General features: G+C 37.9%; 1 protein-coding gene across 1 annotated transcript; it reads left to right on the plus strand.

The window, feature by feature from the left end:
- Positions 1-2,262: 2,262 nt before the first annotated feature.
- Positions 2,263-7,755, plus strand: kiaa1191 (KIAA1191 ortholog). The gene is made up of 8 exons (XM_037675314.1): positions 2,263-2,466; positions 3,144-3,233; positions 3,333-3,520; positions 3,673-3,781; positions 3,870-3,997; positions 6,329-6,456; positions 6,612-6,790; positions 6,975-7,755. The coding sequence occupies exons 2-8, from the start codon at positions 3,206-3,208 to the stop codon at positions 7,178-7,180; spliced, it is 966 nt and encodes a 321-aa protein (XP_037531242.1). The 5' UTR covers positions 2,263-2,466; positions 3,144-3,205; the 3' UTR covers positions 7,181-7,755.
- Positions 7,756-13,067: the final 5,312 nt, after the last annotated feature.

The raw sequence follows: 13,067 nt of genomic DNA on the forward strand, positions 1-13,067 counted from the left end.
TATATATATATATATATATATATATATATATATATATGTGTGTGTATAATGTGAAAGTTTTGCTCAAAAACTAAAGGAGTTTGTAAGCATCATTTTTTTTTTTAGCTTAAAATGCCTAAACAACAAAAAACAAATACATTTTAATTTGTTTAGTTGGTATTTTCAAATTTTTTCAATAAAAAGTGTCATAAAATTTTTTTTTTAGTCTAAACAAAAAATGGCTATTAAGAAAAGCACAATTAAGATATAAAGATTAAGAAAAAGCTTTTATGACCATTTTCAATTCATCCATAGGAGAAAGCAAGTCAGACTGCATAAAATAAAAAATAAAAAATAAAATAAAATAAAATAAACTCAAGTTTTACAGTTTAGTTGCAATTTACAAATTTAGAACATTTGCTAAGGTAAGTATAATTTAGAAGTGGAAAATATAAAACAATAGGGCTGATTAACATCTTTTCAGCCCTTCCTTTTTAAAAAAAACGTTAAACAAGCGTAACAGCCTTTTCCATGAACACGTGAGCCCCCGGGGCAGCTAATTTTGAATGTAATTATCTATTTAATCGCAACTTAACATTATTGATCCCCCTGTTAAATGCTGTTTATGTGGAGACCTGTGAGCTGACAGAATGATTCACTCACTCCCATCTGTGTCATTTATTTCTCATTCTGCCACACCAGCCAGAGGCCTGAAGAATGTGGAGAGATAGCAAATCAAATGTGACTCTGCTGGGACAGATCACGCATGAGGAACTATACAGCAGGACCTTTCTAATGTGTCTGACTCACAACTCTGGGTTTATTTGTGTAACACAAATTGCTCGAACTTGTGCAAAGCATCCTGGAAATGTTGCAGACTTTTAGATTATATTGTGTTTGTAAATGACTATGTAAATCTTTACTGTAATGAATGGAACTCAGAGAGTATTTCTTAGTATTTCTAGTGTTTCTTTAGTTCTAGAATTGCGCCGCTCAAGGCATGTTGGAGCAGCTCTGTTACTTTCATTTTGAGATTTTGCTTTTGGAAACTTTAATTTGTCTTTTTCTGGATGTAAATCACATTTTTGGATGATTGTTTCCTCTGGTATCGGATGATGTGCAGCTGGAAGGATTATTACTGAAACTTTTTTAGTTTTGGACATTTGTTATGGTGCGTAACCATGGCAACAAGGCATTTTTCTTCAACCAACAGCAGCTGATTAACATCTCAAAAGCTCAAATAATATCTCAACTGCAGCCCCAAATCTCAAATGAGTTGAAAAGGATGTTCTGTGGACGCATTCTCATCTACCTGTCAGATGTGCTCGAGTGCCTGACCACTGAAATCCTGGAACTAGCAGGAAACACGGCTCATGATAGCAGAAGGACAGGATCGTCCCTCGGCACCTGCAGTCGGCTGTCCACAGCGACGAGGAGCTCAGCAGACTGCTGGGAGGAGTGGCCATCGCTCTGGGAGGAGTTCTGCCCAGCATTCGGGCGGTCCTACAGCCCAGGGGAACCAAGAGGCCAGCCGAGTCTGGGTGGACAGATCGGACGGCATCTGCAGCCAGTTTCTTAGGATCCACTGTGGGATGGACCTTTACAAGAGATCCTTCCTGTCTACAGCCATCAGCATCTATAACATCTCTTTATGAAATGAGGATAACGAGTTACAACAACAAATAATTTTCCCCTGGGATTAATAAAGTATTTTTGAATTGAAAATGTTGTGTTTGAAGGTACATATTAACAAAATGTGTTATTAGCACTTTCTGTCAGTAACACTGTTTTTAGGTTTGATGGCAAATGTGTTTGTGTCAGTCTGAAAATTTTATTACAAAAATTACCAAAATTTATTACATTTTGATCCAATGGGAATTTTTTTATTTACCTTATAGGAAATAATCGCTGGATGCATCTTGATAACAGATAACTAAAATTGTCTTACAGTGGTTGTTTATTCAGTGCATTCCTTGAAGGAATGTTATACCTTTAATTAATATTTTTACAATAATAAGTATTATCTTTTATGGTGGAGTCAGACAGCATTTCCTCTACAACCCATACAATTCTAAAGTGAATGCAAACATTTAGACTTGCTCCAAAACATTTTAACACCAGGGTGTCCTGCTGCCTGTCTGTCTCATTGATGAACTGTGGCTTTCAACCTCCTGGGATAGGAAGACTGCATAAAACATGAAGAGTTGCAAACAGCAACATTCCTGAGCCTTTCACATTGCTCAGCCCACCCTGCAGGGCTTCAAATTTCATTCTGTCACTTCCGCCACTGGCAGAGCTGAGGAATAGTTCCTGTTTGTTCGTCTCTGCTGTTTGCACGTCCAAAAGTCATGGTTGAACTGAGTGGTGAGCAAACATGCTGCCTTCTGTCCTGCAATCTGCCACGTCGTTGCATCAGCTGTTGGGAAGAAATCACTTCGTCTGTGGTGTTACTTTACTAGGACAGCGAAGGAAGTATTGACAGCAGAGGTGAGCAAAAGTGCACGTGTCCTTCATGTCGCAGTAACTAACAAAGCCTATAGGCTTTAGCATGCAGCTCCTGTCAGTTAAGAAAGGTTTAAATGTTCAAGTATTGTGACGTTAAAGTTGTTAGTGTTATGCAAAATATAGCTCCAACTTTGGAAGCTGTTCCTTTTTCTTCTTTGCAAACAACTTCCCTTAACGCTGGTAAGGACAACAACAGTCAGCTGTCTGTGAGTCATACTACCAAACAGTTGGACTCCAAGACTAAATTTGAAAATAAAAAAAAGTGGATTCTGACATAATCTATATAGATCATATCAGATCAAGTCCATTTATTTAAGGTTTCAGCTGAAACTGAGGAGGCTGATGAAGAGCACGTTCTGTCATGCCAAACATTTTATTTCCATGAGAAAAAAAAAAAAAAAGCCAGCTTCGGTTAGTTCTGCAGAGAGCTGATAAGAGTGACTCTGATTTAAACTGACACTGTGGTACAAGCAGAACAACTCTCTGTGTGTTTTGTAAATGACAAGTTTGATGTGTTTATGGGCACAGAGTGGTTTTTATCTAATGTTTTGTTAGCCTGGCTGGAAAAGACTGACATTGTTACTCTGCTGTTTCACTAGAACAGATCTTTTTACCGATATGACAACCTTTTAACGTAATTATGATGTCATGTGATGCAGGTTTGAATCCACCGTCGACCTCCAGTATTTGTTTAGGTGAACGCCCCTGATCTGGTGTCATCATGGCCTCGGGGCAAGGAGACATCCCAGGTAATGCTATTGTTTGGATACATATGAAAAATACACGAGATTGTCAAAATACCTTGTAAAGCAAGTAATATATTGTCTTTTTATGCTACCATTTTCCAGCCCTTGAGTCTGGCCTGTCCTCAGGCCTTTGTGGTGCGATGTCTTCTCCTATTGGAATGACTCGACACAACATCAGCTACGATGAGCTCATAGATGCTCCCATGCATTCACCTCCTGCAGACGTGACTATGAACATCTTTTGGAAAGACCCCGTCATCCCCCAACACAAGTTTAGGAACACAGCCGAGGTGCTTCCTGTTTATTTAAACTTTCCGACGCATTTTGTTTCGAACTAAGCTAACTGACCTGTTCTTAGTAATAGTAACTTGGAAACTTTGGACTCGTTTTCTTGTCTGTTAGATTGTAATTTAATCCTAAAGCTATAAACTTGTGTGATTAGGCAAGTGAGAATGAGGGGAAGCTGCTGACACAAGAGGCCCAATTACAAGCCAAGTCTGTATCTGTTATAAAGTCCAAAGCCTCCACTTTTATGAGCACCCTTTTGACAAGTGAGTAAAAACTAAGATTTGGAGATCTGGACATTACCATTACCAACTAATTATTTACACTTGTGTCTGTTTTCCCAAATACACTCAGAGCAAACCCAAGAAAACCTTGAAAGGTTTGAGCACCAAGCAGGACTGACAGAAACTGTTTATTCACCCCACAAGGGCCTCTCGGCCGAGGAGACTCGCATTCACCGATTGGCTGATGGCAAACTGCCAGTAAGTACAAACAAGAGGTCTCTCATTCACAGGTCCATAACAGGTCTCTCTTGAAAATGACTCCTCATGACTCACTGGGACTACCCGTATAAATAAAGGTTAAATTAAAGAAAAAAAGAGGAGGAGGTGCCAGAAACTGGGGCACAATTTGTCCCTGAGCAATCTGTAATGAACAAAGATGGAAAAAAAAAAAAAAAAAGTTTGTATAAACAACATTCACACCTGAATGTATAACAAGTGACCTTCGTTGCAACCACATATATTTACTTGTGAAGTATCTCCAGTGACGCCTGGTCAGGATAAGATTCCAGACATTTTGGCGTGAGGCAGTTTGGGAGTTTAGTCATATCGTGGGAACGTTTTTAAGTTTAGTTCTCTTTTCAACAGACAGAAATTTAATTTGATAATGTCACATTGTCACAATTTTGTAACCTGGAATATCATTTTGCTAAAATTGTTGATAGCTTTTAACTTACTGCAAAAATTGGGTACTTTTATATATTTATATGAAGGGATAGATAAACAGATGTTTTTTGAGAGACAAAAGTGAATATTCACAAAGTGCCTGAGGGTATGGGACAAAAGTTAGAGTTTGATTTCCTATTTAAATTTGTGAATTTTTCATGATAATTTTTATACCCCATGCTCACATTCTACCATTTATAAAATTTGTTTACAATGTAAGACACAAAATACCTGCATAATTTCACTGTTCTGCTCAGTGACAGTTGCAGTGCCTCTTCAGGTAAGTATTATTTATTTAGATATTGCGTAATAATATCTATAAAGTATGTCCTATTACAATGATATCGGACAAAATTCCAAACATCTTGGTAAACAAATTACGTAACGAGGTTTCCGGGTGTTCAGTGCCGTTGCATAGCAACAGCCTTCCACGAACCGCGGCTCCTATCTGAGAAGGACCAATCAGCGAGCTCGTGACAAAAAAACAGACCTGCTTCGTTCGGTGAATACAGGCCGTGTCGGTTTTTCCTGAAAGAAAATTATCACTAAAACAATCAATTATGGACAAAATGAAGACGGCTATCGAATTGAGACGCCAACGAAAGCTTATCATAAAAAGGTATATGGAGATAATGTTTTGTTTTGATACTAGCGTATTTATTTTCTCCCCAAACCTAAAAGGCCGTTAGCATAGCATCCTACTACGGTAGCTACCTAGCAAAGCTAAATCGAGACGACAAACCGATCGTAACGTAGCTTGACGGTTGTTCGGCGGCTTTGTTAAAACTCACAACATAAAGATAAATAGAGATTTAAACTCATATTTAATAGCAATGTGTACCCGTTCGTTTATTGTTGGCATGACTGCTTAGCCGCGATCGGCGTAGTAATGGCTAACTGTTAGCAACCATTGGCCATCTTGCTTCGTCGAAACTATTGAAAACAATAACACTGGAGACTCCAAGGGTTTTTGCGCTATTTATAACGTGTTGTGTTGCCAAACTCATACTGCATGTGTGTCATTGACTAACATGTTTAAATTTATTATATAATATGAAATTTAACAACGTAGACGTGAGGTGCCCTTGAACTGTGGTAGTCTGTGCGTAATGTTTACAGTTCCCCTCTTTGTTGTTATTAAATGCCAGTAAACACTATCATCGTCTTTCTCACGATGATAATCGGAAATGTTTTGTTTTTGACACACAGGATGAATGTTATAGGTCAGTCATTTTTCCTCATGCTGTTTACGTTGCGGCTTGGGCAAAGATGTATGATTTTGATAATATACTTATATACTTAATAATTTATGTACTTTAGATTGGGGATATGCCTGCATTAGCTGGATTATGTAGTTTGGTATGCATCTTCATTAATCCTAAACCTAATTTTTGAAACAAGTGTGGTTTAATGTACAAGTGTCAGTATCTGAAAATTAATTATGTGCTTAAAAACAGTAAAGAACTCAATTTAACCCAGATGTTTTAGCTTTTTTCATGTTCAAGGCTAAACTTTTTTTCTCAATAGTTTTAGGTTTTTTTTTTATATATAATCAGTTTGATCTGGAATTGTAATGTAGGTCATAGATTTTTGTTTGTTTTATTTTTCCTCTCACTCATGACAGTAGCAGATGATCTGTGATACACTTACTGCTAGTTTTGATCTGCAAGGTCAGATACACACTTGACGTCTTGTATTGTGTACCAGATGTTTGCTCTTTAAAGAGGATCAGGGCTGCACCTCTTTCAACGTATTGACACTGCCGTGAAAAACTGTGCACATATTTGTTGCTTTCATATCTTCAGGCAGATTGCTGAACATTGAAAATATTATGTGTATATATATATTTTTTTTCTGTTTGAGCAGAAGTTGAGAATGCCAAGTGGGGACTTCAAGGAGGACAAGCTCACAACATCTGCACAATCTACCCCCTCTGTTACCCCCTCGGTTACCCCCAACGTAACTCCCCACTCATCACCAGCTGTTAATCGCAGGTGAGCACTCTGCCTTTAAAACATTCTCCTTCATAGTAATATTACATTGAAATGTAACTTATTACCAAACTGCATCCTTTCAAAAGTTACTACTGGATGCCTTTAGATTAATCTCGTTGTTTTTCTTGTCTTGCTCTTTGTTGATGGGAATACAGGAACTGGTTGCAGCTGAGTTCAGCACCACGTCTTGCAATTCCAGAGCTTGAAGGGAACCCAAACATAGACATGGGAGGAAATGAAGGAGGCGGAGGAGGTGTGGACAAGTGGAGCTTCTTTGGGACTCGGTCTGTGGTACACAAATCTCCCACAGATCCCGGCTCTGAAACAAGCGCAGGTGAAGGGTTTGAACTACAGTTCTTTATACTTTACAAAGTGGAAAGGAAGGAGTTTTATTGCAATATGTTGACTGTGGCAAGGAAGGGCAGTAAATCACTGTTTCCTAGCAAATGTTTTTTAAACTGGTCCTGCAACATTTTTCAGGAGGTATCAACATTCTCTAAAACATCTCTGTTCTGCAGGCTTTTCACTGCAGTCCTACTTTGGTCTGCAGAAGTCCTCCACCATGGATGGCACCAACACCAAGATCAACCTCAAGGTGGAGGACCCTGCCAAGTTCATGCCCCCCAAGATTGAAATCTCAGTCTCTGAACCCAAGCAGGTTTCTCAACGACCTCACAAACTCAAACCTCGGGACATGAATGTTTTAACACCTTCAGGCTTTTGATGTCAGAGCAGCTGTCAGCCTGCTTGGGTTCTCTGTGCCACATTTCCACACCTTCCCCCTGGTTGCTTGAGTTCTTCCCTGCGTTCTTCTGCTCCAGTTCAAATTCCCTGAGGCTGAGAGGAATGGGGACCACCTTCAAGGACATCATTCTCCCACCGGCAGAGGATTTAGATGGATTGCCATCTTCTAAATGGTTCTGCTTCCAGCTCAATGGTCCAAGTAAAAAAAGAAAAATAAACTTTGAACCCTGAAGATGTTTTTACATCACTTATTTGGTATATATGAATGCATTGTCTCATCCCTTTGTCTTCAGTGGTGTAATTTTGAAATATCTTGTCAGAGATTTGTAAAATGTAGTCGTTTTAGCATTGCCTTTCATGCTAACACTGACAACCTATTTCATTTTCCCCTGAATCATTCTTTTAAATTATTATAATTTTAAATAAGCTCAAATTTATTGTGCAGTGTTATTTTTTTTGTCAGCATGCTGAGTGTTTTATGGTGTGACTGATATTGTGCCTAAACTTGCAGCGTGCTTGATTTTGGAATTAAAGGTTTTTTTTGTTTTTTTTTGGGTGGGGGGGTGGGGGGGGCTTTTTATTACATAAGAGTATCTCATTTTTAAATACAACCTTTAACCTGAAGTCATTTTGTTTAAGTATTTCATTTCAGGTTTTTTATATTGCCCTGCTTTATGTCTGTTATGTTTATTTGAAATAGTGGGTAGTATATTTTGTAAAGTTTATTGTCTCATATGTGACTGCAATACAACCACACAAGCTAAAGACATCGGCATGTAAACAGTCGGTTTTGCGTTTTGTTGTGTCTAAGAACTCTGCTGGTTAAAAAAAAAAAAAGAAAAGTTTTATTCTGCCAAGTAATAATTGCACAAGGGAGTAAATCTCCCACTAAGATATGTAAATAAATTTAATCTTAAGCACATCTGGACTTATTAGTTTTTACAGACGTGTCTAAGTTAAAACCTTCAGAAAGATGAAAGTTGTGTAAAAGTAATGTTTAGCATCTGTAATGCAGTTTAATCTTTTTTTTTTTCCGGGGTATATACTGGTAGTGCAGTTTTGAGTAACAACTTTTAAGTCTTGAAATTAAAACTGTATTTCAAAGGTGCTAAAGATCAAGTCTGTCAATTAGAATGGAAAGATTATACTCTTAATAAAATGGGTAATTATATGAGATATCTATTATGTAAAGTTTTATCATAATAGAACAATCATTCTATTGTAATGCAATAAAAACATACTTTATTGAATCCATGAGGTTTTGTCTCAATCGCAGGACTTCAGATTTCAGGTCAGATTAGGATTCAAAACCAGGTAAACATTGTAATGCAGCAAAATTACTACTTACATTTGAGGTAATTTAAGTACTAATGAAATGCTGGGGACATTAGGAAACATATATATATATATTATTTCGTATTTATTTTTGTGAACTCTGCAGTTTATTGAGGTTGACTTTTCTCCATTTTACTCAAATCCTGAGATCATAAAAGTGGACATTAGGAGAAGGATTTTGACCAATTAAAAAAAAAAAAGACCAAACTTTACTTGCAGGCTTTGGCCAGAAGATGGTGCAATAAGATTAATGTGCAACAGCAGTTCTGCAGATATAATGGGAATTTATTTTGTTGTTTTGTCTTTGTTTCAAGGGAACTAAGTGAAAATACAGACTAACAGGTATTTTCTTAAAACAGTTCTAAAAACAAAGTAGTGTGGGACAAAAGAACCCATGATTTGTATCAACTGTTTTCAGTTTCTTTGTTTCTGTTTCCTCTGACATCTGTGAGCAAACATTCAGACAGGTGCTGGGAAGAGACGCTGACATTTTAAAGACAGTCACTTAAAAAATGAAAGAAAAATAAATACTTAATGACAAAGTAACTAAACCAGGATCAAATACCCTTTGTATCCTTCTATCAAAGGTGAACATATTATGGTATAGCCTCTTTATAATATACGTCTGTAAACTTTAATTTGTCCCGACCAACTTCTGCTCAGCATAATTTGACAGGTGTATAAAGTACCAAATGCAGTAATCTTGTTTAAATGTTAGTTTTACATCTTTCTAACATTTGACTGTGAAATGGCTAACAGATCTGATTCAAATTTTACAAATGGTAAATGGACTGTGTACTTATATAGCACCTTTCTATCTACCTTGGTCAAGATACTCAAAGTACTTTACACTACAATCTGTGTCCTCATTTACCCGTTCATACAGCACTCTATTATATTTCTACAAAGCTAATCTGAATCTGTAGAGACCAATCAGAGATTTATCACATTCATTCACCGATGGGACACACATCGGAGGCAATCAGGGGTTCAGTGTCTTGCCCAGGGACACTTCGGCATGTGATTGCTGGTGGAATCAAACCCACAACTCTCCCATTGGAGGACGGCTGCTCTAACCACTCAGCCACAGCCGCCTGTTTGTGCTCAGTTAAGAGAAGCTGTGCATCAAGTACCCTATTTCTTAGAACTTATCGGTAACTGTTTGTCATATTGCTTGTAATTGTGTTGAATAGTATTTAAAAGATTTGATCAATAAAGCTAAAAGTCTCATTTATAACAGAGGATGCTCTTGGTCTGCAACTCTGTCATTAAGGTGACGTGAACTATGCATTTTATCAAGGTCAGCTAGTCCTTTATTTACCCATTAGTTACCCCATTTGTGTGCCTTTCATTCTTATTGTGCACGTTTAGGCATGCGAACAAAAATTAAAAGGTATTGTGCATTAGACCCTACATATTTGAGGTGTTACAGCATGATGACTTCATTTCTTTTTTCAACTGCTATTCCCTCTACTGAGGTCTCCACATCTAGTCACCCTCCCCATCTGACTCGGTCCTCACTCCAACTACTTCCATAACTGTATCCATATATCTCATCCTTCTACCAGTATACCCACTGTCCCTCCTCTGGACATGTCCAAACCATCTCAGTCTGGTTTCTCTAACTTTATCTCCCAGTTGTTCAACCTGTGCTGTACCTCTGATGATCTCATTCCTAATCTTATCCAGCCTTGTCACTCCTAAGAAGAACCTCATCATCTTCATTTCTGCCACTTCCAGTCATTTCTCCTGTCTTTTTGTCCATGTCTCTGTCTCCAGACCATACAACATGGCTGGTCTCACCACTGTCTTGTAAATGTTGACCTTTGCTGACACACTTTTGTCACAAATCACTCCTGAAACTTTTCTCCATCCTCTCCATCCTGACTGGACTCTCTTCTTCACCTCTTTACCACTTTCCCCATTTTCCTGGAAAGTTCACCCAAGTACTTGAAGTCCCGCACCTTTGTGACCTCTGCTCCTTGTAGCCTCACTGTTCCACCGGCCTCCCTCTCATTCACACACATGCACTCTGTCTTACTACAGCTGACTTTCATTCCTCTTCTTTCAAGTGCATACCTCCACCTCTCCAAGTTCTCTTCCACTTGTTCTCTGTTCTCACCACAGATCACAATGTCATCTGCAAACATCATCGTCCACGGGGATTCCTGTTTGACCTCATCTGTTAGTCGGTCCATCACCAGATCAAACGAGAAGGGGCTCGGAGCCGATCCTTGATGCACTCCCACCTCCACCTTGAAGCTATCTATCACTCCTACAGCACATCTCACCACTGTCCTGCTGTCCTCATACATGACCTGTACCAGTCTAACATACTTCTCTGCCACTACAGATTTCCTCATGCAACAACATCACAGCTCCTCCTTTAGTATTAGGTTTTATATCACTACCTGTATTTACTTTTTATTTTATGTATATGCATTTTATGGCTGTTTATTGTTGCGTGCACCTCATCTGTGGTTTGTCTAAAACAGGTATCTCTTGTAAACGAGTCCTCGTGTCTCATCGAGCCTAACCTTATAAATAAAGTTTGAATGAACAATTTGTTGACAGCAGTTTTGATTACTAAAGTAACGTAAATGGTTTTTTTTTTTTCCCCTTTTCTCCAAAATAAAAAGTGTGACAGTGGTTAAAATGTAATATTTTGCTGACTAGGTTTTAAACAATTTGAACCATGTTCATGAACGCCCATACTGGTCTTACAGGTTTAATAAGCTTTGTCTTGTCGTCAGAGAGAATGATTTATTACAGCAGTTGGTGGATGGGTTGAATGCAGAGAGCCATTTTATGGGAGCATACAATGATGACAATACATGCACATTATTATTATTATTATCAACCGTTCCTAAATATCACACAGTAACCAGCCTCATTCCTCCCGATCAAAGCAAACACATACAGCAGACAATGAGCGAGTAAGCAATGACAACAGAAAATACTTTTTCCATGTGTGAGCTCATGGTTTAAAGCTCACCAACTTGTATGTCGTGTGTAAAAGTCAACAACTTGTCTTTTTGCGAATTCAAAGAAGACGTAAAAAAAGACAAATAAGAGGAAATCAAAGGTCAAAAGCGATTACAGAAAATTAACAGTCACAAAATAAAAAGCAAAATATATTGGTATAAATAATAAATTATAGAAACTATATTTTCTGTAAAAGTGCAGAGTGAATATTCAGGCTGCTGTTTAACATAACGTATTTTACATTATTAGTGTTTAGCATATATCTTAGATCCTTGTATACTGTTTCTTTTTGTACTTGATATTTTGCTAAATGTAACCCTGTGTACACAATTTCATTCCACCTCATGTACCACATGTGATGTGAATGACAATAAAGAAGCATGAACTTGATCCTTGAATGCTGAAATTTGTTAAAGAACCAGAAGTTGTTTCAGCTAAATGGAACAAAGCACTAGCTTAAGGTAGCAAAATGCTACCTTTAGCAGTAAAATGCTAGCAAAAAGTACCAAAACACTAGCTAAAACCCAAAAGTAGCACAAGGCTAGTTAAAAAGTAGTGAAGGATTTAAGTAGGAAAACAGTAGCAAGAAGCTAAAAGTAAGTAAATAGCTACCTAAAAGAAGCAAAGCAAGGAGCTCTTAAGGCGTCCAGTGAAGTGTAGACCTGGTGGGTCTGTTTGAGGACACCAACCTGTGCACCATCATGCCCAAGGACATCCAGCTGGCTCACAGGAGAAGGGGAGAGAGGGCCTAAAGAAGCCCAGACTCCTCGTCATGACAAATGATCCTATTTGTCTTAACTGTTTTCTGGACTTTTTTTTAATTTCTTGGGTTATTTTTAAGTTTTGAATTAAAATCAACCATTCCACAAACCCAACTAAGGGGAAGTACTTGTCACGTTGTAGCTTGTCATAAATGCAGCTTGTCAAACTCTTGCATTGGAGGACGACTGCTCTAACCACTCAGCCACAGCCGGTTGAATGAAAAATTAAAAAAAAAAAAACACTAGCTAAAAACGTCAAAAAGCTAGCTAAAACATAAAAGTTCAATTCAGTTCATAAACGTAGCTAAAGAAGACAAAAATAAAGTTTAGGGAAGCAGTTTTTCAAGAGGAGGCTGAAGAGAAGTTAATGTTTTTCCACTGAGAAAATATTTCTAAATAAGGTTTAATATGTTGAAAATATCTCGTTTGCAAAACATAAATAAATACATAACTAATCATGACGATCTGAATGAAAACGTTTTCATACACAGATGACTAAAGTGGCACAAAGAATGCAGAAATAAAAAGACTGCATAAAAAAATAAAAGATGACAACAGAAGAGTTATGGGTAGAAATCCTTGAGTACATTTAGTACAAAACATGACACATGAACAGCTGGGTCACAGTGACTGTCGCACACACACACACACACACACACACACACACACACACACACACACACACACACACACACACACACACACACACACACACACACACACACACACACACACACACACACACACACACACACACACACACACACACACACACACACACACACA

This window comes from Nematolebias whitei, chromosome 4 (genome assembly GCF_014905685.2).
Source record: "Nematolebias whitei isolate Nwh7 chromosome 4, NemWhi1, whole genome shotgun sequence".
In the NCBI taxonomy this organism is placed as follows: Eukaryota; Metazoa; Chordata; class Actinopteri; order Cyprinodontiformes; family Rivulidae; genus Nematolebias; species Nematolebias whitei.

Coding starts and splice junctions, on each gene's coding strand:
- kiaa1191 (XM_037675314.1), top strand. CDS start 3,206: ATGGCCTCGGGGCAAGGAGACATCCCAG. Junction 3,234..3,332: donor GGGGCAAGGAGACATCCCAG/GTAATGCTATTG, acceptor ACCATTTTCCAG/CCCTTGAGTCTGGCCTGTCC. Junction 6,791..6,974: donor CGGCTCTGAAACAAGCGCAG/GTGAAGGGTTTG, acceptor TCTGTTCTGCAG/GCTTTTCACTGCAGTCCTAC.